At 41.2% G+C, this 24,103-nt stretch overlaps 1 protein-coding gene across 1 annotated transcript in view; it reads left to right on the top strand.

Annotated features, from left to right (window-relative positions):
* The window catches only part of ARHGAP31 (Rho GTPase activating protein 31), a 121,435-nt gene that overhangs the window by 59,870 nt on the left and 37,462 nt on the right, over window positions 1–24,103 (top strand). The window contains exons 2-6 of the mRNA XM_061167102.1: window positions 7,574–7,676; window positions 10,115–10,259; window positions 18,642–18,724; window positions 19,886–19,993; window positions 20,872–21,014. Coding sequence (XP_061023085.1) covers window positions 7,574–7,676; window positions 10,115–10,259; window positions 18,642–18,724; window positions 19,886–19,993; window positions 20,872–21,014 — 582 coding nt within the window. The remainder of the gene's footprint in view (window positions 1–7,573; window positions 7,677–10,114; window positions 10,260–18,641; window positions 18,725–19,885; window positions 19,994–20,871; window positions 21,015–24,103) is intronic.

Raw genomic sequence — 24,103 nt, 5'->3', positions numbered from 1 at the left:
TTTATCGAATCATCTTGAGAGACACATGTTGTTTCCACGTCTTGACTGTTGTTAATAATGCTGCTGTGAACTGAGTGGTGCAGATATATTTTCAAGTTAGTGGTTTTGTTTCCTTTGGATATATTTCCATAAGTGTAATTACTAGATCATATGGCAGTTTTGTTAATATTTGTAATTTTCTGAAGATCCATACTGTTTTTCATAGTGGCTATAGCAGGTTATAATCTCAGTAACAGTGCACAAGCATTCCCTTTTCTCCACATCCTTGTCAGCATCTATCTCTTATCTTTTTGATGATGGTCATTCTAACATGAGGTGACATCTCATTGTGGTTTTAATTAGCATTTTTCTAATGGCTAGTGATGTTGAGCGTTTTTCATGTATCTGTTGGCCTTTTGTATATTTTCTTTGGAAAAGTGTCTATCCAGATCTTTTCCCCATTTTTTGATTGTATTATTTAGTTTTTTGCTATTGAGTTGTTTGAGTTCTTTTTAATTTTTGGATATTAACCTTTTATCAGATACGTGGTTTACAAATATTTTTCCCATTCCATAGGTTGTCTTTTCACTTTGTTGGGTGTTTCCTTTGCTGTGCAGAGCCTTTTTAGTTTGATGTAGTCCTGCCTGTTTGTTTTTTATTTTGTTGCTTGTGCTTTAGATGTTATAGCCAAAAACGTCATTACCAAGACCCATATCAAGGAGTTTTTTTCCTATGTCTTCTTCTAGGAGTTTCATGGTTTCATGTCTTTAGTCCATTTTAAGTTAATGTTTGTGAGTGGTATAAGATACAAGTCTAGTTTGATTTTCTACATGTGAGTATCCAATTTTCCCATTGCCAATTTTCCCAGACTGTCTTTTCTCCATTGAGTCTTCTTGGCTTCCTTGTCAAATACAATTGACCTAAAAGCCATCACCACCATAAGGTAGGGACTGCGATGGTAGAATTTCAGACATTTTGGTAGTCGAGGGCAAGGAATCAAACAGCTCTCCTTAAATGGTTAAACGGTGCCTCTATACCTGGCCACTAACTCATGGAACCTATCCTCCTGACAAGGAGGGTTTGAATCAGATAGGTGTACTTGGCACCTACTAGCTGTGTGATGTTGGGCAACTTACATAACCTCTCTGAGAATCATATTCACATTTTCAAAATCAAGAATTTTACCTGTTTTGTGGATTGGCTATGATTATGGAGAAGGCTACTGAAAGAGAAAAATAGCACCTTATGCAGTACTATTATCTCATAACACATAAAAAGTGTTTTCTTCTTCGAAGGACCCAGATATCAATGGAGCACTGAAAACTTATCTGGAGAGTAATGACCAATCCCTTGTTTAGCAAAACATTTTAAGTACTTGTGTTTTCAAGGCTATTTTAGGTGAAAAAGACAGTGCTATCTTTACTGTCCTTAGAGAGCTCACAACTTAGTGACAGAGATGACAGAGTTTCAGGCAACACCCAGCACCTAGTGCTGGGTAAGAACAGACTTGCAGTAAGTATTTGTTGAATTGGGTTTTTATGAAAAAATTTGGGGAAAGGTAATATATTCTGATAGTTCAAAATTCAAAAGTATAAGACGTATATAATGAAGAGTCTCCCTCTTACTCATAGCCCTGACTCCAGCTTCCCAGTTCATTTTCCTGCAGGCAACTAAAGTTATCACTTTTTTATGTGTCCTTCCATAGATATTTAATGTATGTACAAGGTATTTTATAGCTGTTCTTTTATTCTCTCTTTTTAAAAAACAAATGTTAGCATACTACTACACTGCTCTGTACCTCATTCTTTTTGCTGAACAATTTATCTTGGAGACTGCTGGATATCAGTACATGAAGGTTTCCTCATTCTTTTGATGACTATCTAGTATTCCAATATATGGCTATTCCATAATTCATATAAATAGCTTCCTATTGATGGAGTATCTCATGCTATTACAAATATTGCTGCAGTGAATAACCTTGTACGTAGAGAAATGTTCTGGAATTGGAGTAATGAAAATGTTCTGAAATGTGATGGTTGCTTAACTCTGTCAATATACTGAAAACCACTTAATTGTGTGCTTGAAAAGGGTGAACTTTATGACATTTGATTTGTAACTCAAATTTTGTTTAAGGTTAAAAGAACAAAAAAGAAACTACTCCAAGGAAGACAGGGCATACTTAAATTTTTTTTCCCTTGGAAAATTAGAAAGCAGTTAATTTGCTTTTTGTAAAAAACAGAAAACATTGTACTTTAAAAAATAAACACCACAAATTCTATAATTCTACATTAGGCCAGGAGGAAAGGAGTAGAAAGAGGTTAAAACAGAGAGGAAGAATAAGAACTAAAGAGGGGGGGAGAATCAAAGAGGGAGAATTGCAAGGGGACAGAGACCTCTTAGCCAAGCCAAGACCCACAGAGGCTGGGAGGAACACAGTGCAGGAGAGATGGGGTCGCAGGACTGAAGAAGGAGGGAACAGAAATACGGAGTGGGAGCTGGCAGGGGGAGAAGTACGGGAGCCACTGTGACACCTTTGGGATTCCTGGGGGATGGAAAGCTAGGAAGTTCTCTGCTGACTACCAAGAATAATAGAAAAGTGATTTAAATCTTTATTTCATCTCTTGAAAAACTGCCCTTGTAGAGCGGGCTAATTCACAGCACAGCAGAACTACTTGAAGCCCTCCCTCCCTTCCTCCCCCGTGCCCAGCAGAAGCGTCTCAAAGCTTTCTTCCCTGTTTAGCGGCTTGTCTCTCTTTGCCTTTCCCTTTGCAAGTATCAGTTCTTCATCCGCCAGTGATCCTTGGTCTTTTCTATTACTTCAGTCAAGATGATGAATGTATCCATCATGCCCCAAGTGTTCTCAGCCCCTCTGCAGTCCTGCCTCTTCCCTGCTTTCTCCCACTAGAAATTGGTTTGCATTTTCTCCAGTTCTGTGTGGATGGAATCATATAGTATGTACTCTTCTGTAGTCTGGTTTCTGTCACCCATATGCTATATCATTCTTAGTTATTGTTGAGTAGTAGTCCATTGTGTGTTTGCACCACTAGACTTCACTTTGAAGATTAAGGATGCAGCACCCAGAGAGGAAATGAAATCTGAGCAGCCCAAGACCTTAACAAAAATCCAGAATGGGGAGGGAGAAGTGCCATGTTTCTCTAAAACACCAATGCAGTTTGCATTATGAAAGAATGTGGCTGCCAAGACCACATAACTGACCAAATAAAACTGTGCTTTTTCCAATTTCCATCGCCAGATCTGGTTAGATCCTGGCCATGCAGGGAGCTGGGGTAGCTTAGCAGACATTCCCTCTGGGGGCGATTCAAAGAAATGATTTGACTGCTGGCTTTTTCTTCCCTAAACCCTTGAAGAGGTTGAGAATTGAGGAAAGTACCCCCACATTTATTTACAAGTACACAATGTCTTTTAGTTATACCAAGTTGGATCGAATGAAACAAAGGACTTTAAAACATTTTGTAAACTGTAAAGCGTAAATCAAAGTGCTCTTTTCCATCATAAAAAACCACCTCAAGATTTATTTTGTACTCAGATTAAAATTTAACGTTTAAGATCGCTGATCCAGGAAAAACAAAACAAGAAAAGGACTTAGAGAACCATCAGTGCAACAATTAGAAGAAGTTACAGCATTATATCATAATCAGCAACTGTGTGCCCCTCTGTAGGAGGAGACTTGAAGTTCTTTGGGTCCATGGTAAATCCCACAAAACTAGCTCTGTGACTCCAACCTCCAACGGCAACCTAAATAGACAATGGACGCTTTCTTTCCATCTCTAACTACTCAGTTATTTTGTTTCAAGCTTTTATCCTGTCCAGAATCCTAGGTTGTCCCCAATTTTATTGGACCCCAGGAACAATAGTCTAAAGAATTCTGAGACTTTGAGACTAAACTCTTAGTAAGCCCCTGAAATATCACTGGTCAGTATTACCTTTAGAGCATTGCTACCCTGAGCAAGGGCTACAGATTGGCTGTATCTGAATCACCTGGGAATTTGTCAGAAAGGCAGATTCTTGACTCCCACCCTCCCGTTGGAATCTGCATGTTCACAAGATCCCAGGGGGTTGTATCAGTGTTAAAAAATGAGGATCACTGGTCTAGACAGTGATTCTTTCAGCTTCAGCGTTGAGTCACTTGGGAGGCAGCTACTGCTGCTGGCCCTCTTCGGGACCACAGTCTGAGAAGTGCTCTGCTCTGGCTCTAGAGCTGGATGGTTACAGAGATCAAGTGGCTCCTTTCCATTCACTGTGCATGATGGAGAATTCGTGCGTCTTCCAACTTGACCTGAGGCGAGAATCCAGGAAGGCCAACACTCCTCAGTGACTGGGACCTTTTCCCTCGGATTGTTTTAAAATTGCCTCCTGTTTAAACAGAGCTGTGGACGAGAGGTTCTAGGGCCTCTGTACCGAAGCCAGAGTAAATTTATGGCAGAGGCTACATCCGGGAACGTGTTTCCCTCACCTTGAAAACAAGCAGAGCCTGAGGGGCTGCGGCGGAGTGCCCTGGTGCTGGGAGGTGGCTCTTGGAGAAGGGGATAGGACAGACTTGTGACCCTGTCCCGCCCTTCTGTATAAAGGCCCTTCGAGGCTGAGGCTTTTGTCTTTGAGTCCTCCTTGGGACTGTCCCCAAGCTCTCAAGTCCACCTGTGCCCTGCAACAGCCATATTCCTTGGTACGGACGCACACCGAGAAACACATCAAGGGCAAGCATAGTTCAGAAATCTAACGAAGTCTGTACCCTGTTGGGTGCCCCTGCCTTTATTTTATGAAGATACACCTCAGTGCAAAGAAAAGTGGCATCAGGTGAGCAGAATCACTTCAAATAGAAACACTGAACCATAGACAGATGCAAAACCCATTCCGCATAATGGAGGTGAATGTGAACTTGTACAGCAGTTGGTCAGCTCTGCCCCACTGTCTACCAGATGGGAGGGTAGTACACTATTTTCACCAAGACTGCATCTTACAAATGATAAACTTACATCATACAAAAACTTCAAACAGAAACAACTGTCATTGTCGAATGCATACTTTATTCCAGGGTCTGTGCTAAGTGTTAACAAGTATTATTTCAGTCCTAGCTATGAGGTTAATATCACTGTTATCCTCATTTTGCAGATGTGGAAATTAAGAAACAGAGTTACTGCATATTTTGCCCAAGGTTACAAAAGGCACATAGGAGTCCAAACCTGGACTCTCCATCATGACCACCTGTGGCAGGTTATCGAACAGCAGCTTGGTGTGGTGGAAAAAGAGTCAACCTGTTGTGCACAATAGGGATCTGTTTTTAAACAAGACAAATTTTTTAAGCATTGGAACTCTGTTTGCCGTTTACTTATTTATTTATAAAATATATTTAGAGGCACAAGGGTAGGAGACAAAAATCTCACCAAGAACCTTTTTCATAAAATACATGAAAGTAAAGCTCTTCAGCTTGAAGCCAGGCAGGGACTCTGGACCCCTGCCCACACTCACAGCCCCTCATGTACCACACCCCACTCCCACCCTGTATTCATTCATAGGGAGTAGTTCCACCTCTGTGGTCTCCGGCCTCAATCAGTTCTAATGAGATGGATGAAACTGGAGCCTATTATACAGAGTGAAGTAAGCCAGAAAGAAAAAGACCAATACAGTATACTAACGCATATATATGGAATTTAAAAAGATGGTAACGGAAAAAAAAAAAAAGATGGTAACGATAATCCTATATGCAAAACAGGAAAAGAGACACAGATGTACAGAACAGACTTTTAGACTCTGTGGGAGAATGTGAGGGTGGGATGTTCTGAGAGAATAGCATTGAAACAAGTATACTATCAAGGGTGAAACAGATCACCAGCTCAGGTTGGATGCATGAGACAATGCTCAGGGCTGGTGCACTGGGAAGACCCAGAGGGATGGGATGGGGAGGGAGGCGGGAGGGGGGATCGGGATGGGGAACACATGTAAATCCATGGCTGATTCATGTCGGTATATGGCAAAAATCACTTGAGGAATGAAAATAGAACCCCTAAATAAACTACTTTGAAACAACTTAAAAAAAAAAAAATAGTTCCAACCGCAAGTTCACTCCCTGCCCTCTTTCCACCTGAGGTAAGTTGGTCATGATTGACAGGGACAAAACATGTGTGTATCCTGGAGGGGAAAGCCTCTAGAGATGCATGGTCTTTGAAAGATGGGTGGGATATGGTAAGTATGATGAGTTTTACTTAGCACCTAAAATGATTAGTAGTTGAAATGGTGGGGGAGTTGTGTGTAAAGTGTTGTAGCAGAGAATCCAAGAAGAATGTTGAGTCTGAATGCCTAGTATCTACTCATGTAAAGGTTCAGTCCAGCTTGGAATTGTGTGCAGGTGTGATCAAGTGCATTAAGCACTGATAGATTGGTATTAGTCTAATCTAAGATATTAATGGATTGTGTATGTTTTGGGGGAGTGAGCACAGCACAGTAATGGAATTTCCACCCTACCTCTGTGCCAGAAGACTTCAGCATCCAAGGCTTTAGTAGTTCCATACCATCCACAGCACGCTCACAGAGGGACCTCAGGTGGATCTACCCAAGGACCAAAGTGGCAAGTGACTTGCCACTCTCTCCATGCCATCCAGAGGGCCTGTGGCTTCCATTCTAGGTCACTGAGCTGGCTGGGCTGATCAGGTCCAGCCCTGAGGGGAGAACAGCACAGCCAGACCCTTCTACCCAGACACTGGACTTACAGAGTGGCAGGAACTCAACAGGCCATGTTGGTCCCTTTTATGAGGTCCATTCAATCAATGAGTCTTTGACCCATTTGGTGGTGGTGAAGTAGGGGGTGGTTTTTACCTTAAAAAAAAAAAAAACACTTTAACTTTTAAATCACCTTTAACATTCTGGCAAATATTCTTCCAGTCTTTTTTTCTTTTGCAGTTTTCTAAATATAGCTGAATTCACAACATATATTTGATTTTGTGCCTTGTTTTTCTTTCACCTATCTACGTCATAGGTAAATAGGTAGATCATAAGCATTTTTCCATATGTTGATTACGTTTTGCAAGCAACAAGAACTCTTAAGTGAGGTAAATAAATTTACCTGCCCCTTGGCTTCCTCATGTGTAGAATAGGCAAGAGTTCTCTAATTTTATCACAGAGGTCACCTGGAAGGCTTTTTAAAACACAGTTTGCTGAGCACCACCTCCAGAATTTCCAATTCAGTAGGTCTGGAGTGGGGCCTGGGAATCTGCACTCCCAACAAGTTCCGAAGAGAGGCTGGTGCTGTTGGTCAGGAGACCACACTGGGAGAATCAGTGAAATGAGACTGAGTTGTGGGATTTCCAAGGTCACTGCTGGTTTCAAAAATCCAAGTGTTTGCATATTTTTCAAATTCTTTAAGACCTAACTCTTAAAACACACGCATTTTCCAACTTTAACAAAACCGTATGATTTTTTTTTTAAATACCAAAGAACATCATCTTCCATTTAAATGTAATTGTTTCCACTTGTAACTCATATGCGTTCCATACTTCTCTTTGAAGTTACCTGGATTTTTAAAAGCCTATCTCTAAAAGACAGACTTAAACCTAGTGCTTTTTTCTTTTCCTTTGCATAGTTCCATATGTATTGAAGAGCTGTGCAGAATTTATAGAGACTCACGGCATCGTGGATGGAATTTATCGGCTTTCAGGAGTCACCTCAAACATACAACGGCTAAGGTAAGTCCAAGAATCGCCCCCAGAGAATTCTCCCATGGTCCTTGCTCTGTCCATACGTCTATCTGCAGGTGTTGGGAGTACTAAAAACTAAAGGGATTGAGGGAAGGATGTCAGGGCACAAGATCAAGTGCTAATGTTTTCAGATGCCTAACTATTCTTAATCTAATCAGGAAGCTCTCCAATCTGATGTAATTCCTTCCAACAGAAACTCCTGAGGGCTTTTAATCTGTTCCTATGTCTTGCACCAGATTTATTCTTCTTAGGTGGATTCAGCTGAACTCAAATGATTTAAATTACAAGTTGGGAAAAAATGATTTATTATTACTCACTTGCCTATCCAAAGCTCAGATCCCTGTTACATGGTATTCAGAATTTAGAGGTCAATATGAGTTTTTCTGTTGACACACACTCAACATTTGATAATTTCATCTGGTTGAAAAATCAGAAGTCTGCATGATTGTGCATTTCTCTAATTGATGCCTGTATTTTTTAAATCACTGATAGAGGAACTATCTCCAATTCTATGGATTTATCCTAAACAATTCTAAAATGTATCCTAGAATTTTTTTAATTAAAAGGACAGTAATCTTCAAATATGTATTGATATTATAGCTGTAAAATAAAAGTAGTATATGTAGTTTATATATAGAATATATCCATTATATACAATATGGGCACTAATGGTAAAGAACTTGCCTGCCAGTGCAGGAGACATAAGAGATGTGGCTTCGATCCCTGAGTTTGGAGGATTCCCTGGAGGAAGGCATGGCAACCCACTCCAGTATTCTTGCCTGGAGAAGCCTATGGACAGAGTAGCCTAGTCCATAGCATCACAAAGAGCTGGACACGACTGAAGCGACTTAGCACACACACATAGGTATATATATAGAATATATACTTTATATATAATATATATACTGTTCTAGGACTAAAATAGTAGGTTTATGTATTTTAGATATTGTTCTTTAATACAAAAGAATACATTTTAATATATTTATTACATATTTTTAGTTACAAATGTAGACTTTTAAAATAAAACATTCTTGTTACAAGATTAATATATAAATTTTACATTGTGCAGGTAATTCATTTTTATCTTCTTCCTCCTGTTTTGTTTTTTGCCCCTCCTCCTCAAATCTCAATTGTCATAAAACTATACCACAGGAATAAAACATCCTTTTTACTCCTGGCGAAGTGATAACTATTTAAAAAATGACTGGTTTTTTGCAGCCGTAGATTTTAACAGATCTGTGTGCTTACGTCAGTTCACTAATTTACTCACGTGATATTTTTCAGAGTTTCAACAGCAAGTGTTGGTTTACTCCAGCTCTGAAACATACTGCACAGTAGTTGGTATTGTGGAAGGACACTTGGACAATGGCCAATTCTTTTCACTTAAGGACTGACCTTAGCCTTGACAAGGGAAATTTTTGGCTAACTAAATGAATAAGCTGTAAGTTGTTTGTGTTCTGCCCTTGTAAAAAAAACACATGCCTATGAATTTACGAGGCCATTGCATGGTTTTCTTTTCAAGGCCTCACAGAGTTCTTTTCAGGTTCTGACAGCATCAGGGATTTCCCTTCTCTTTGTTAAAGGGGCAGAACCAGACTACAGGAGAAGGGGCAGCAAGCTGTTTCCAGATGCTGATTTTGAGAGTCCAGTTGCCGTTGTCACCTCTTGTCTGACCAAATGAATACTCTCAAAAAACCTAACTTCTCTTCTGTATTAACGCTCAGATTTATCATCTTTTAAATAGCAAGTATATACCATTTGAGGCAGTATATTCATTAATCATGCTAGGAAATGTTTTTTCAGTTCAAAATGAGGCCCGGAATCTGATGATGTTCTCAAACAGCCCACTATAGATTGTTTAAGAAGATATTTATAAGCTTATTTTCCCTGTGGGAATCACTGTCAGGCAGCCTAGAAGTTTCCACTCAGTATCAAAGAGAGAGTTGATTGAAGTTCTCAGACCTTGAGTTTGAGTCCCCAGATAAAACAAGTTGGCTGACATGAATATGTGGACATGAATGATAACAATCTGACTCACCCTGGGTTTGGTTTCTCCTCCAAGAGAGAGAAGTTCATTTAGAACAATATTTTGGAAAACTGAAATCTCAACAGGGTTTTTGGAAAATTGTTTTCATATTTCTTCACTGTTCACGATTGAAACTACAGACATAATGCCATGAGAAATCCATTCGTAAATGGGATTATGTCTTTCTCATTACAGCAGCTTCTGCAGGGAAGATCCAGACCTGAAGTGGAAATCTTTTGTAGCTTTCTTAGGCCTGGAATAGAAGGTCTTTTTGAATCAAGGTCAAAAATATGGTCAGATCAGCAGTTTAGGGTCTTTTTACCCTCTAAGCAGCCCAAGTAGCTGCTGACATGGAACACATGTTCCTGGGATTGTTATGTCTCTGTCTGTGTTGTTTCAGGCAGGAGTTTGGCTCAGATCAATGTCCAGATCTGACAAGGGAAGTGTACCTCCAGGACATCCACTGTGTGGGCTCCCTCTGCAAGCTCTACTTTCGGGAGCTGCCCAACCCCCTCCTGACTTATGAGCTCTATGAGAAATTCACGGTAAGTGTTTGGATTTCCATTATGGTTACTGGGTGGGATGCATGGATGAGCCAAAGAAAGTTTCAGCACTAAAATTACAATAATAATACTTACCAGCTGGTTGCCATTATCTTGGTGATGGAATTGGATGGTATAGTGAGGAAAGCAGGGTGGTGGGACTGTTTGCTATATCTTTCCTATCTTAAATTTTCAGAATCATGTTTGTTTGCTTGCATGAGCTAGCTTAAACCATCTCCATATTTATGTAACCAAATGTGTGTCAGCAGATAAGAAGGAAACAAAGAAGCAGAGAATGAAGTGACTGGCCCAATGTCACGCTCTATCCCCAAACAGAACAGAAACCTGAGACTTCAGATGCTACCCCCATGGTTAATTCATTTCAGGCTATTCCTTCTGTGTTTCTGTTGGGAGCTGTATAAAGAGGTGGGTGGGTAGAGAGGGGAGAGAGAACAAACAGAAATCAAGAGAGAGGTCAGAAAGCTGAGGAGAGAGAAGATTCTGGAAAAAGCAGCTAAGAGGGAGTATAGCTTGGGCCAGTGAGTTGGGTGGTGCAAGACGAATGGGCAAGAGCAGAACGCCTACCTAGCAGTTGCATCATCACCAAATCCCACCCCCACAGGAAAGGGAGAATAAATGCTTAGAGCATGTCTGTAGTGTCAACCTTAAAAATAGGGCTTGAACATTTGGCTGTGATGTGGGTGGGGGAGGTGCCGAGTAGGTCAAGAGTTGGGTTTAACCAAGGTTGAGGCTCAGCTAGAAAAAGAGGGGGAGGGAGATCAGAGTGTGTGCAAGCGAGTGATTGAAATAATTGACCATAGAATTTTGTCTGGATAAGAAGAGAAAGGAGGGCCTAAGGCAGGTAACAATGAAAAAATAGATCAATGGATCATTCATCCCAGTGAAATCAGTAAACTGTTGGAGTAGGGTGGTCAGAGGGGATGTTTGAAATTAAGTTTATGGAAGACTTGCAATTATTGGTAAGGACCAGACCAAGGCTCTAACCATGGGAAAGAATCTTTCTTATATCTCTTGTAATAAACCTATTTTGGACATATAAATATTCTTTAATTTGAAATTATATAGGAGTTAATGAGTGCTATTCACATTTCAGAAGATACCCTTACAGATCTGTCTGTCTGTCTGTCTGTCTCTATCTCCCTTTCTCTCTCCCTACATTTGTTCCTCAGTACTATTCAATACATTCTGATGTTATGAAACAGTGCTAATTCAACAACTTGACCATCCTTCCATGGTAAAAAATACAGAGAGACACTATTTTTACAGGGTATTCTCTCATATACACAGTGATTTCTTAAACCAGATTCCTAGTGATGGATATTTAAACATTTTGTTTCTTAACACTTTGCTTTTATAAGCAACATTATAGTAAACATTTTTGTACATATATCCTTATACTTTATTCTGTTTAAATCACAGAAGTACATTTACTAAGTAAAAGGATCTTATTTAAAATTTTGTCACATGTTGCCAAGTTCTGCAGAGACACAAGAATGTTCTTTTTCCTGCAGCCTTGCCAACACTGAATATTCTTAATTTGCTAAATTGTTTGCCAATCTCAATCAACCAAAAAAATCTTATTGTTTTAATTTGTGCATAAGATTTTATTGTTTTCTACATAGTTTTAATCTTAGTACAGTATAATAGTTTCATCCTTAAATAAGACTACAACGGCACATGTTAAATAGCTGAATGAGTCCAACCTATTTTAATTAAATTTAATTCTATGATAGTTAGGGATAGATAGGAATTCTTGTCTAGAAACTTCAGAAATAGAAGTTTCTTCTCAGATCTTGTTTATAGGGTCAAAACAAAATCCATGTTTATCTCTCTCTGCCTTTGTTCCCTGACATTGCTAATCATTCTTTCTTCCACAGCAACAGAAAATATCAAAGCAATGTTACTGTCCACTTGTCATCAGATCTCAAGAGAACTTAACATTGTATTTAAACATAGTTTAAGGACACTAAGAAATGAAAGATGTTTTGTGGTGACAGGTGAACTCTACATAGGTAGGATCTCGTGACTAACTATCATTGAATTTATAGTTGAGTACATTTCTCTAAATCACAGTGATGAATTATGAAAATATAAGCAAACCTTTTCCAGGGACATGGGAACAGCTCTATTACATTGTCACACATTCTTACAATGATTTATTTAAACTTACTTGCACAGATGAAGTGGAATAATATTTCAGTGGAATATAATAGAATTAGAAAAATATTAATGAAGTAATGAGGATGATGATATCTGCTACTTAGTGCTTACTATATGATGAGCTTATTACAAATATTATTTCATTCAATCTTCAAAATAACTCTGTGAAACAGTTTTTACTGTCTCTTACAGATGAGTAATTGAGGCTGAAGTGACTCTTGCCTGGGTTTATACAGATAGTAAATGAAAGTAAAGATTTAACATTCTGTCTCAGACCTGCCACACTGTTTTTAAAATAGATTTAACAGCCCTTAAATAGGCTCAGGTATTAAATAACTTAATATGATATACAGAAAACATCCCAAACTAATGAAGGAACAATTCAATAAACAATGTTAGGAAAATTGGCTAAGTGCTGGGAGGGGGAGAAGTCAAGTTACATTCGTACCATTTAACAGATTTCAGGGTGAAAGATTTTCTAAGAACAAAAGCAAAGGAAAAAAATCACCAAAGACAAATTTAACAAACTCAACTACATAAATATTAGATTTTTATACATTAAAAATACATTAAGAAAATTAAAAGGTGAATGGCCAACTATGGAAAACATTTACAATAAGGATGACAGGAGATGAATATTTTTTAATTATATAAAACTCCTACATATCAATAAAAAAGAAAAAACCCACAACACCCTGCTAAACAAATGAGCAAAAACCTCAACAGACAATTTGTAAAGAAACATAGTTATTTTAAAAGTATAAATGTATTAGAAAAAATGTATTTTCATATTAAAAAAATGTTTTTTTAATGTTAGTATTTCATGTTGCCAAGCCTGTGGTGACACTGTCATAGTTTTCTATTGCAAGTGTAAATTGGCTGGACATTCAGCAAGTCATTTGAAATTACTATCAAGAGTCCTAAAATGCTCATATTTTTTAAATAGTTATTCTATTCCCAGACTCCATTCTAAGATAATAATCAGATGTGCACATGAATAATTGATTTACCAATATTTCACTGCTGTAGTAACAGTAACAAAATTAGGGAGTATCTACATGTCCAACAATAAGGGAAGGGTTAAATAAATGATAATAAATCTATTGTTTTAAATCCTGTGTAGCCATGAAAAGTCATATTTTTGAAGACTATTTGCTGGCCACAGTACAAAGTTAAATGGAAAAAAGCAGTATATGCAATAAATAGGAAATGATGGCAGTGTTCATCTTTGGTGCTGGGAAGCCCCGGGCAGATTGCTTCTTTTAGGGTTCAATGTGAGTAGGTTAACAGTAGTTATGTCTGAGTGATGAGTTAGCATGTGATTTTTATGTCCTTTAAGTACATGTATTAGTTTTATGTGGCTGCATAACAAACCACAAGCTTAGTGGCTTAAACAACAGAAAGTTATTCTCTCACAGTTCCAGAGTCCAGAAATCTGAAATCAGTTTCACTGGGCTGATGTCAAGGTGTCAGCAGGGCCATGGATCATTACAGAGACTGTAGGGGGAAACCTGTTTCTTGCCTCCTCCAGCTTCTGGTGGCTGCTGGCATGCCTTGGCTTGTGGCCACGTCTCTGCCTCCATGGACATGACCCCATGAACTGTAGCCAGGCAGGCTCCTCTGTCCATAGGATTCTCCAGGCAAGAGCACTGGAGTGGGTTGCCATTTCCTTCTCCAGGGGATCTTCCCAACCCAGGGATTGAACCCAGGTCTCCCTCATTGCAGGCAGACGCTTTATCCTCTGAGCCACCATGGTCTATGTCAAATCTCCTTCCGCCTCCCTCTTCTAAGGGCCCACCAGGTGGCGCTAGTGGTAAAGAATCTGCCTGCCAATGCCGGAGACCCAAGAAATGAGGGTTAGATCCCAGGGTCAGGAAGATCCTCTGGAGAAGGAAATGGCAATGCACTCCTGTATTCTTGTCTGGAGAAAGCAATGGACAGAGGAGCCTGGTGGGCTATACAGCTCATGGGGTCGCAAAGAGTCGAACACAACTGAATGCATACACACATATTGGATAATCTATGAGACTCTCCTTATTTCAAAAGCCTTAACTTAATCACACCTGCAAAAACTCTTTTTCCAAATAAGGTAACATTTACAGGTTTTTGAGATTAGGACCTGATATCTTTGGAAGCAACTGTTCGACCTACTGCATTTTATTTTTATCAGAAAAAAGTTCATTTTAGGAAAAATTCAATTTGGATCAGATTGATTCAGCTAAAATAATTAAACCCAAGATAGAGAAAAGTTGCTCGCTGATTTAGGATTTTTAGAGAAGGCAGTTTAAAGAGGCATTACATTTTATATTGAAATAACATCTTTGCGTATCTGTCTCCCTCATTAAACTGTAAGCCTCCTAAGGACAGAAAGCATATTTATTTTACTGATTTTTTTGCTTCCTTTCCCTGCTTTCCAGCTACTGGAGAATGTTGTGACTCTTGCCTAGTAAACATTTGCTGGCAGGTTGGTTGGCCCACACGCGTCATCTGAAGTGTCGATGGGGATGGGCCACAGGTGTGTGGCGTCAGGTAGAGGCTGCCTGGCTGTGAGCTCAAGATGTCTGCCAACATGGCAGCAGCCAACTGACCTGGTTTGCCAGGGACTCGCCCACTTTTAACTCAGAAAAGTCCTGAGTTCCAAGGCACTCCTCCTCAATCTCGGGCAAACCAGGCTGATTGGTCACTTCTCAAGGGGCTGAAAGTTGAGGGGAGTTATCTCAGTAAAGCTGATGCTCCCCACGATGGAGGTTTGGTCCTCGGATGGTATTGCCCTGGAAGAGTGGCCCAAAGTGGGGCTTTCTGGCATTTTTAAATGCAAAGCAAAATACAGATTCATTCACTTACTCACTTCATGCAACTAACATCTCCTGAGCACCTGCCATATATACTAGGCAGGCACAGTTCCAGGTGCTAGGTAAGCAAGTCAGACAAAATCCTTGTTTTCATGAAAAGTGAAAATCACTTAGTTGTGTCCTACTCTTTGCGACCCCATAGAAGTCCATGGAATTCTCCAGATCAGAATACTGGAGTGGATAGCTTTTCCCTTCTCCAGGGGATCTTCCCAAATCAGGGATCAAACCTAGGTCTTCCGTATTGCAGATGGATTCTTTACCAGCTGAGCCACTAGGTTCTCATGAAACTTACATTTTAATTAAAGAGATGGATGACAAATAAATCCAAAGCATAACTCGATAGTGAGAACTGTTGATTAGCACTATGAAGACAATAAATGCAGGATACAGGTCAGAGAGGGCTTCCCCAGTAGCTTAGTGGTAAAGAATCCACCTGCAAATGCAGAGACACAGATTTGATCCCTGAGTTAGGAAGATCTCCTGGAGTAGGAAATGGTAATTCCCCCCAGTATTCTTGCCTGGGAAATTTCCAAGGAGAGAGGAACCTGTTGGGCTGCAGTCCATGGGGTCACAAAGAGTCAGAGACGACTGAGCAACTGAGCACGCACGTGTGCACAAGTCAGAGAATGCTGGGGACTGATAATCAAAGGTCTTCTATGAGGTGATATTTGAACAGAGACAAAGATGAAGAAAGGGAACAAATTGTGCAAATATCTGGTGGAAGAGGGTGCTGAGAAGAAATAACAGGTGCCAAGGCCCTTGTCAAGGACATGCCAAGCTTGTTTGAGGGAATATATGGAGGCCAGCACGGCCCATAGGGAGCAAGCAAGGAGGAAATGATGGGTGATGAGGAATTTGCAGATGGGCCAGGTGCCTGCTGCTACAGGTGTGACAAAGACAGGGAGGTATAACAACTGTCTATGTGAAGTACTTAGCCTCCAACTAATTAAAAAAAAAAAAAATGTCTGGAAGACAATGGTGGTTGTTGTCTCTGGAGACTGAGGGTCCGATGTTGGAAGGAAGACACTTTCTTCTGTGTATTCCTTTGAATGCGTTACATTTTTTAAATCATGTGCATGAATAACTTTTTAACCTAATCACTTAAAGTAATTAAAAATAACAAAAGTGGCTTTATAATAACTTTTAAATAATTAATACAAAATAAAAGGTAAAAACTGAGTTGCAGCTGGGGTGCAATTAGAAGGGACAGACCCGGGTTGCTTATCCATCCTGGGGATGCGGCTGCCCAGGCTCAGGGGCTCAGGTGGTGTTCAGATATACAGAGGAAACTAGAGCCGGGGCCTGGCCAGAGGGGATGGGAGACCAGCCCTTGCCAGAGTCCTCAAAGTTCAGGAAGCTGGTCTTATTGATACTGACTGGAAGAGAACAAATGGTCACAGATTCAACCTGGATTTTTTAAAGTTTAACTGTCAGCAAGATTGTCTTGGGTAATGTTGAGTGAAATTCTCTTTTAGGCAAAAGACTGGGATGGGCAAAGTTTCAACTCCCTTCCTTCAATTCCCCAGTGATGAACTCTGTGCTGTCCTAATGTGGGAACACAAAGAGATGGAAAAATAGCTTTGCAGTGAGCAGACCCTCTGGGAAAACAATGAAGATCTAGAGAGCTTCCAAATAGGATTGGGGTGTGAAGGGGAGAAGCTGTGAATAATAAAATGATCCCATATGGGACCTGCAGGCATCAGGGGTGAGCCCGCCCAGTCTCTCAGAACAGAGGTGACTAACAGCTTCCTAAAATATTAAAGAAACTTTCCATGAACTCTGTTAAACTGACCTACACCTTTATTCCTAAGACACACTTTTAGAAAGTGGGGGTGGGTGGGGGGCTTGGGAAGGGGGTGGGTGTAAAGCTTTGCAAAGCTCATCCTCTCTTTGCCAAGAGAGGAAGAGAGGCCTCCCCACCCACCCTTCACAGGATAGAAGGTGGGAGGGTCCACGCCTCATTCCTTCGCCACTCCTTCCTCTGAGGCTTTCTCCCTTCACTCGCTTTATGAGATTCTCCCTGTCTTGAGAGTCAGGGTCTCCCTCACAAATTTGTTTTCTAAGTGACAGAGCCCAGGGAGAGGGCAGAGGTATCAGATGCTTACTTCAGGCCCCATTCTGGTCCTCACCCTCTACATCTGCACATCTCAAAAAGCAAGAATTGAGACAGAGATCATATTTATGCTGGCTCTGTTTTGAGGCTTCCAAACCCAGCAGAAGACTGAGACAACTGTGACCCTCTGAGCCCCAAGTTTCTCCCCACTTCTGAGTAGGAAATGAAGTAGAGTTTTCCCACGTAGATATTTTTGATTGCCTTTGAAAATGGTTAGCTTCTGTGAGTGCTTTACTTCAATTAAATAAAAAAGTCAAACAAAAATAGGTTGGTGGCCAAAGCCACTTAGGAAAATGGAGCCAGTAGTTGAGCCGTTTTAAAGTGTCTTGATCTGAGTGGGGTTACACGGTTATTATGCATATGAAAGGACTCGGGAAGCTTTTGTAGCGGAAGATTTGTACATTTTTAGTGTAGTAAACTATAACGTAGAGCAAAAAAAAATGTGACTACTGACTTTGAACTTAGGTACTGCTCCCATGTGGTCAGTCTTGAGTACTCAGCCACTGGGAGGGGCCCATGAGCCTGAGCACAGGCAGGACAGATTCACAGGACAGGGTATAGGGGAATCTGTCGGGGGCACCTGTATCGTGCAGGAGCCCCAGGCAGGCCTGGAATCACACTGCATGTACTGAAGCCCTTGCCTCTCCTGAGGGCCTGGGCTGAGCTGGGAACCACATACCCACACAGGAAACAACCAGAGAGCAAGTCCGGACAAGGCCACCGGGTCTCAGGGACAAAGCTCTTATCCTGCTGAGAAGGCACGTCTTCACGTGGTCCCCACTTCCTGGAATCAGTGACAGGCTGCCTGGTCACAGGACAGTCTCAGGCTAGATGGGAGTGGCTGTTTGCACCCAAAAAGACAACTGGCTGAATAAACATGCAGCCACCCTGTCATCTCCACCTCTCTCGGTCTCTGTCTCTGTTTCTCTCTCCCAGTGTGAGGACTCTGTCTGCCACGCAGGACACACCCAAGATTCCATACCATCTTTACCAGACACCTATCTACCATCTGAGGACACACAGAGACCCTGTGTGCCCACATTGTTAGAGACGCTTTCCATCATGAACCCTCGGAGATTTTAGTGGTTTGTTTTTTCTAGAAAAGCGTGCCTCCTGGGAGGATGGTCTCTAGGCATGGCTGAGAGGCTGGAGTGCCAGAAGCCTGAATAAAACCCGCAGATCCAGGGGAGTGTCCCCCTTCTTGAGTGCTCACTGGATTGCTTCATTTCCTGTCCACAGGAGGCGGTGTCTCATTGCCCGGAAGAAGGCCAACTGGCCCGAATCCAAAATGTTATCCAGGAGCTCCCCCCATCCCATTACAGGTAAGAATTCTTGGTAAAAGAAATTCACAGTCTCTCAATGTGATGTAATACCACAGATGCAGGCTGGCATCATAAAAGGGGACAAATTCAGTGGACAGTGGCTTTCTGGAGTAGGTTGAGGTAGGCGAAAAGGTCAGTTGTATCAGAGCGTGTTGGTGCCTGACCAGAGACCCTGATGGGAAGGGACAGCCCATGTCAAATTACTTTCAGAGTATACCTCAGAGTCCCATAAGAATAATTTCTGATTGTACAGGCCAGTCTCACAGAGACAGTCTAGATTCTTACCCAGGTTCATAGCTTAACCAAATCAGTGGAAGCCAAGATGGTTTCTAAACAGGGTTTGACTATCACTCTTGAGCGTTTGGCTGACTGCTGTCTCTGTATGCTCATCAGTAGCAGCCCTTACATCCTGTCATCCTCTCGTCTCCTCACAGTTCAGTCCCTAACTGGGCCACCTTTCCCCGTGAAAGTCACGCAGTCATGTTCGACTCTTTGTGACCCTATGGACTATAGCCTGTCAGGCTCCTCTGTCCATGGAATTCTCCAGATGAGAATACTAGAGTGGATTGTCATTCTCTTCTCCAGGGAATCTTCCCTACCCAGGGATCAAACTCCAGCCTCCAGCATTGCAGGCAGATTCTTTACCATCTGAGCCACCAGGGAATCCCAGTGGTTCTTAAACCTACCCAGGTCTTTATAAGAGGGCAGATTTTGATGTAGTATAAGAACATCCCAGAAATAACAGATGTTATTCATCTGTCAAATGAGTTCCTTAACCAGTACCAGGGTGCCCATAGCTGGAAGAATTACAATAAAAGCTGAGATGAGGGCCAGTTTCCAGACTGTGTGGAGGCCATGCTGCCCTGGTTAACTGGAGGCACAGGCTCCAAGCACTGTGAGTCCCAGGACCCATCTCTGGCTGCACTGGCATCCTCAGCTGACTTCTGTCGAGACTGTCTCCTCCCCACCCATGGCCAGTGTTCCCAGGGCCAAGAAAATTACTTCCATCTATCTTGATATCTTCCTGATAACCTTCCAAAATTCATGAAATAGACATATTTAGAGTCTCTTAACTCAACCTTAGAAATTATCTCCAGATGTCAGGTTTCACACAGACTCTGAAGTTTCCTACTTTTTCTTTTTTTCAATGAACCATTATAGGACCTTGGAATACCTGATTCGACACCTGGCCCACATTGCATCCTTCAGCAGCAAGACCAACATGCATGCCAGGAACCTGGCCCTGGTGTGGGCACCAAACCTCCTCAGGTAACTACCTCCCCTCACCTCACTGCCCCAGTGGGCTCCAAGCAGCCCCCAATTCAAACAAAGCCTGGATTCCTCAAAACTGAGCCCCCTGGTAGACAAACCTTTGGCTAAGTGGTTATTTGTCACACAGGGGAATTAAAGGTGATTTTAACAGCCCTTGCCTGCTAACCTTGGAAACTCTGGAACCCAGAAGTATATTCTGGCTACAATCATGATGTGGCCAGTGTGATGGATTGTATGTTATAATTTCCTGGAAAGGTCTTTCTGGGTCTTTGGGGTTCCTTGGCTTTTGTTGGTTTTGGTGGGGTCCTAGGTTGATGCTGGGAGGGATTGGGGGCAGGGGGAGAAGGGGATGACAAAGGATGAGATGGCTGGATGGCATCACCAACTCGATGGACATGAGTTTGAGGAGACTCCAGGAGTTGGTGATGGACAGGGAGGCCTGGCGTGCTGCGATTCATGGGGTCGCAAAGTCGGACACGACTGAGCGACTGAACTGAACTGAACAGAGGTAGATAGAACCTGAATTAACTGCTTCACATGACTTTGTAAATGACGACCTGCCCTTAGAACAATTCTTTGGAGCTTGAAGGAGATCCTATGAAAAAAACAAAATCAATTCCTATGTACTGAGTAATACAGTGTTTATAGCTTTGCAGTTTATAGTACCTGGTGACTATTTCCAATTTGTCCAGTGTGTTGGGCTTCACAGCCTTTGAAGAGTCTCTTCAATTGATCTTAAATAGTTATATTAATACAAATTAACAAGCTGTATACATTTAGGAATTAGGGCCTGTGCAAAGGCCCGCTGGCTCCCCGTTTATGCTTCAGTCGGTAGGGCAGACTCATTCACTGAATGTGTTTCTTTTGCGGTTCAGGTCTAAAGAAATTGAAGCCACTGGTTGCAATGGAGATGCAGCCTTCCTTGCAGTCCGGGTCCAGCAGGTGGTGATTGAATTCATACTGAATCATGTGGATCAAATCTTTAACAACGGTACACCCGGGTCACTGGAGAACGATGGTAATGGCTCCTCCTGGCAGACACTTCTTCTTTGCCTGAGGCACGGGACCCAAGAATAAGTTAGAGTGGGTTGGGATCTAGCTCTCAGTGTCAGCTGTGTGTGTGCGCTGACAACACTGTGTCAAATGTCTGAGGATCGTGCATATGTACGTGTATGCCTATGCAACAAAGGTGTGGTGTGTGCAGATGTGGCTCTAGTATGTTTCTGATCAGTTGCATACATGGCCTATCCCATGAACGTGGTGTGGTGACTTTGACTACTGTTCTGTTGTTTTTAGTGAGTTTCTTAAACTCTTCCAGTTGTTATCCAGAGGCACTGGCAATATCCCCCCAACTATTAGCTTTTATTTTTACTTCCAGTATGATATTGCAGAAGGCTTAAGTGAGTGAGTTAAGAAGCATCCTGTTCATGCTTGCATATATGTTCAGAATGCCTTCTCTTTGCAAGCATTTCTTTTTTAAATTGAAATATAATTGATTTACAATATTGTGAATATTTATATTTACAATATAAATTACATTTATACACACACACACCTATATTCTTTTTTTGGTTCTTTTCCATTATAGTTTATTATAAGAGATTGAATATAATTCTCTGTGCTACACCCTAAATCTTTATTGTCTGTTTTACATATGGTAGTGTGTATCTGTGTAATACCATATTCCCAGTTTATCCATCCCCTACTTCCCCTTAGGTTGCCATAAGTTTGTTTTCTATCTCTGTGAGTCTGTTTCTGTTTTATAAATAACTTCATTTGTACTATTTTTTAGATTCCACATGTAAGCTGTATCATATAATACTTGTCTTTCTTGCAAGCATTTCTTTTTTTGTTGTTTTTTTTTTCATTTATTTTTATTAGTTGGAGGCTAATTACTTTACAGTATTGTAGTGGGTTTTGTCATACATTGACATGAATCAGCCATGGAGTTACACTGTATTCCCCATCCCAATCCCCCCTCCCACCTCCCTCTCCACCCGATTCCTCTGGGTCTTCCCAGTGCACCAGGCCCGAGCACTTGTCTCATGCATCCAACCTGGGCTGGTGATCTGTTTCACCATAGATAATATACATGTTTCAATGTTCTCTCGAAACATCCTACCCTCGCCTTCTCCCACAGAGTCCAAATGTCTGTTCTGTACATCTGTGTCTCTTTTTCTGTTTTGCATATAGGGTTATCATTACCATCTTTCTAAATTCCATATATATGTGTTAGTATGCTGTAATGTTCTTTATCTTTCTGGCTGACTTCACTCTGTATAGTGGGCTCCAGTTTCATCCATCTCATTAGAACTGATTCAAATGAATTCTTTTTAATGGCTGAGTAATATTCCATGGTGTATATGTACCACAGCTTCCTTATCCATTCATCTGCTGATGGGCATCTAGGTTGCTTCCATGTCCTGGCTATTATAAACAGTGCTGCGATGAACACTGGGGTGCACGTGTCTCTTTCAGATCTGGTTTCCTCAGTGTGTATGCCCAGGAGTGGTATTGCTGGGTCATATGGCAGTTCTATTTCCAGTTTTTTAAGAATTCTCCACACTGTTTTCCATAGTGGCTGTACTAGTTTGCATTCCCACCAACACTGTAAGAGGGTTCCCTTTTCTCCACACCCTCTCCAGCATTTATTGCTTTTAGACTTTTGGGTAGCAGTCATCCTGACTGGCGTGTGATGGTACCTCACTGTGGTTTTGATTTCTTGCAGGCCTTTCTTGAGCACTTGCTTTGTTCTGCACTGTGCTGGACACTGGGCATACTGCAATGCGTGTGTGTTTGTGGGTGCATGTATACAGAGACTAGCTAGCATTGAAACCCACTATATGTGAGAAACATATAGTATTTCAGGTTGGATGTAATGAGATGCAAGACATGATGTTCCAGTTCTCGTAATAGCATAATGAACCCCAGGGATGCATTGGTATTGGTTTATGCTGCTTGAACTCATATGAGCCTAGTTTGTAAAAATAAAAAATCCAGCTGATCAGTAAACCTGATAACTACTATTTGTGTGAGGGTACCATTTCCAGCATTAGCATACATCACATAACTGGGAAGGCTTGTTGAAACACAGTTTACTGGACCTCATACCCAGAATTTCTGATTCAGCTTGTCTGGAGTGCTGCCGAAAATCTGTATTTCTAACAAGTTTCCAGGTGATGCTGCTGCTACTGGCCCAGGTTCATACCTCAAGAACCAGTGTGTGTGAGAACTATAACTGTAAAATATTTGTATGAGTTGATCAAAGCATTCTTTTCTAGTTTGGCTAATAAGCTTGGGAAAATCAATTATAACCATCAAAGTAATCAATTGCAATTAATATCAAATTTTGATTCCTGGTATAATAATTCTTACCCCCATCCTGTCCTCTATGTGGTTTATGATCTTTCTTTTAAAATTCACATACCATACAATTCACCGCTTTAATCATTTTATAGTGTGCATTTCAGTGGTTTTTAGTGTATTCACAGAATTGTTCAACCATCACCACTGTCTAATTCCAGGATGTTTTCATCACTCCAGAAAGAAACCTCACACCCAGTAGTCACTCCACGTTTTGTCCTCCCTTCCCACCAGAGTCTGGCAACCAGTCATCTGCTTCCTGTTGCTATGGATTTTGCTTCTTTTGCACATTTCATATAAGTGGAATCATACAATATATGGCTTTTAATGACCTACTTCTTTCACTTAGCACATGTTCTCATAGATCAGCATTTCATTTTTTTAATAGCTGAATGATAGTCTATTGTATGGATATACCGTATTTTATGTATCCACTTATCAGTTGATGGACATTTGGGTTGTTTCTGCATTTTGGTTATTATGATGCTACTGTGAACAATCATGTACAAGTTTTTGTGTGAACGTATGTTTTTAATTGTCTTGACTATATACCTAGGAATGGCTGATGTTTCTTTTATCTTTATTTTAACTTGCACTTTGTGCTAAGTTGCTTCAGACCTGTCTGACTCTTTGTGACCCCATGGACTGTAGCTTGCCAGGCTCCTCTGTCCATGGGATCCCCCAGGCAAGAATACCCGGGTGGGCAGCCATTTCCTTCTCCAGGGGATCTTCCCGATGCAGGGA

Source organism: Dama dama, chromosome 19 (genome assembly GCF_033118175.1).
Source record: "Dama dama isolate Ldn47 chromosome 19, ASM3311817v1, whole genome shotgun sequence".
NCBI classification, from domain to species: domain Eukaryota; kingdom Metazoa; phylum Chordata; class Mammalia; order Artiodactyla; family Cervidae; genus Dama; species Dama dama.
The sequence above is the reverse complement of the archived record's forward strand: the minus strand, read 5'-3'. Positions and strand labels throughout refer to the sequence as shown.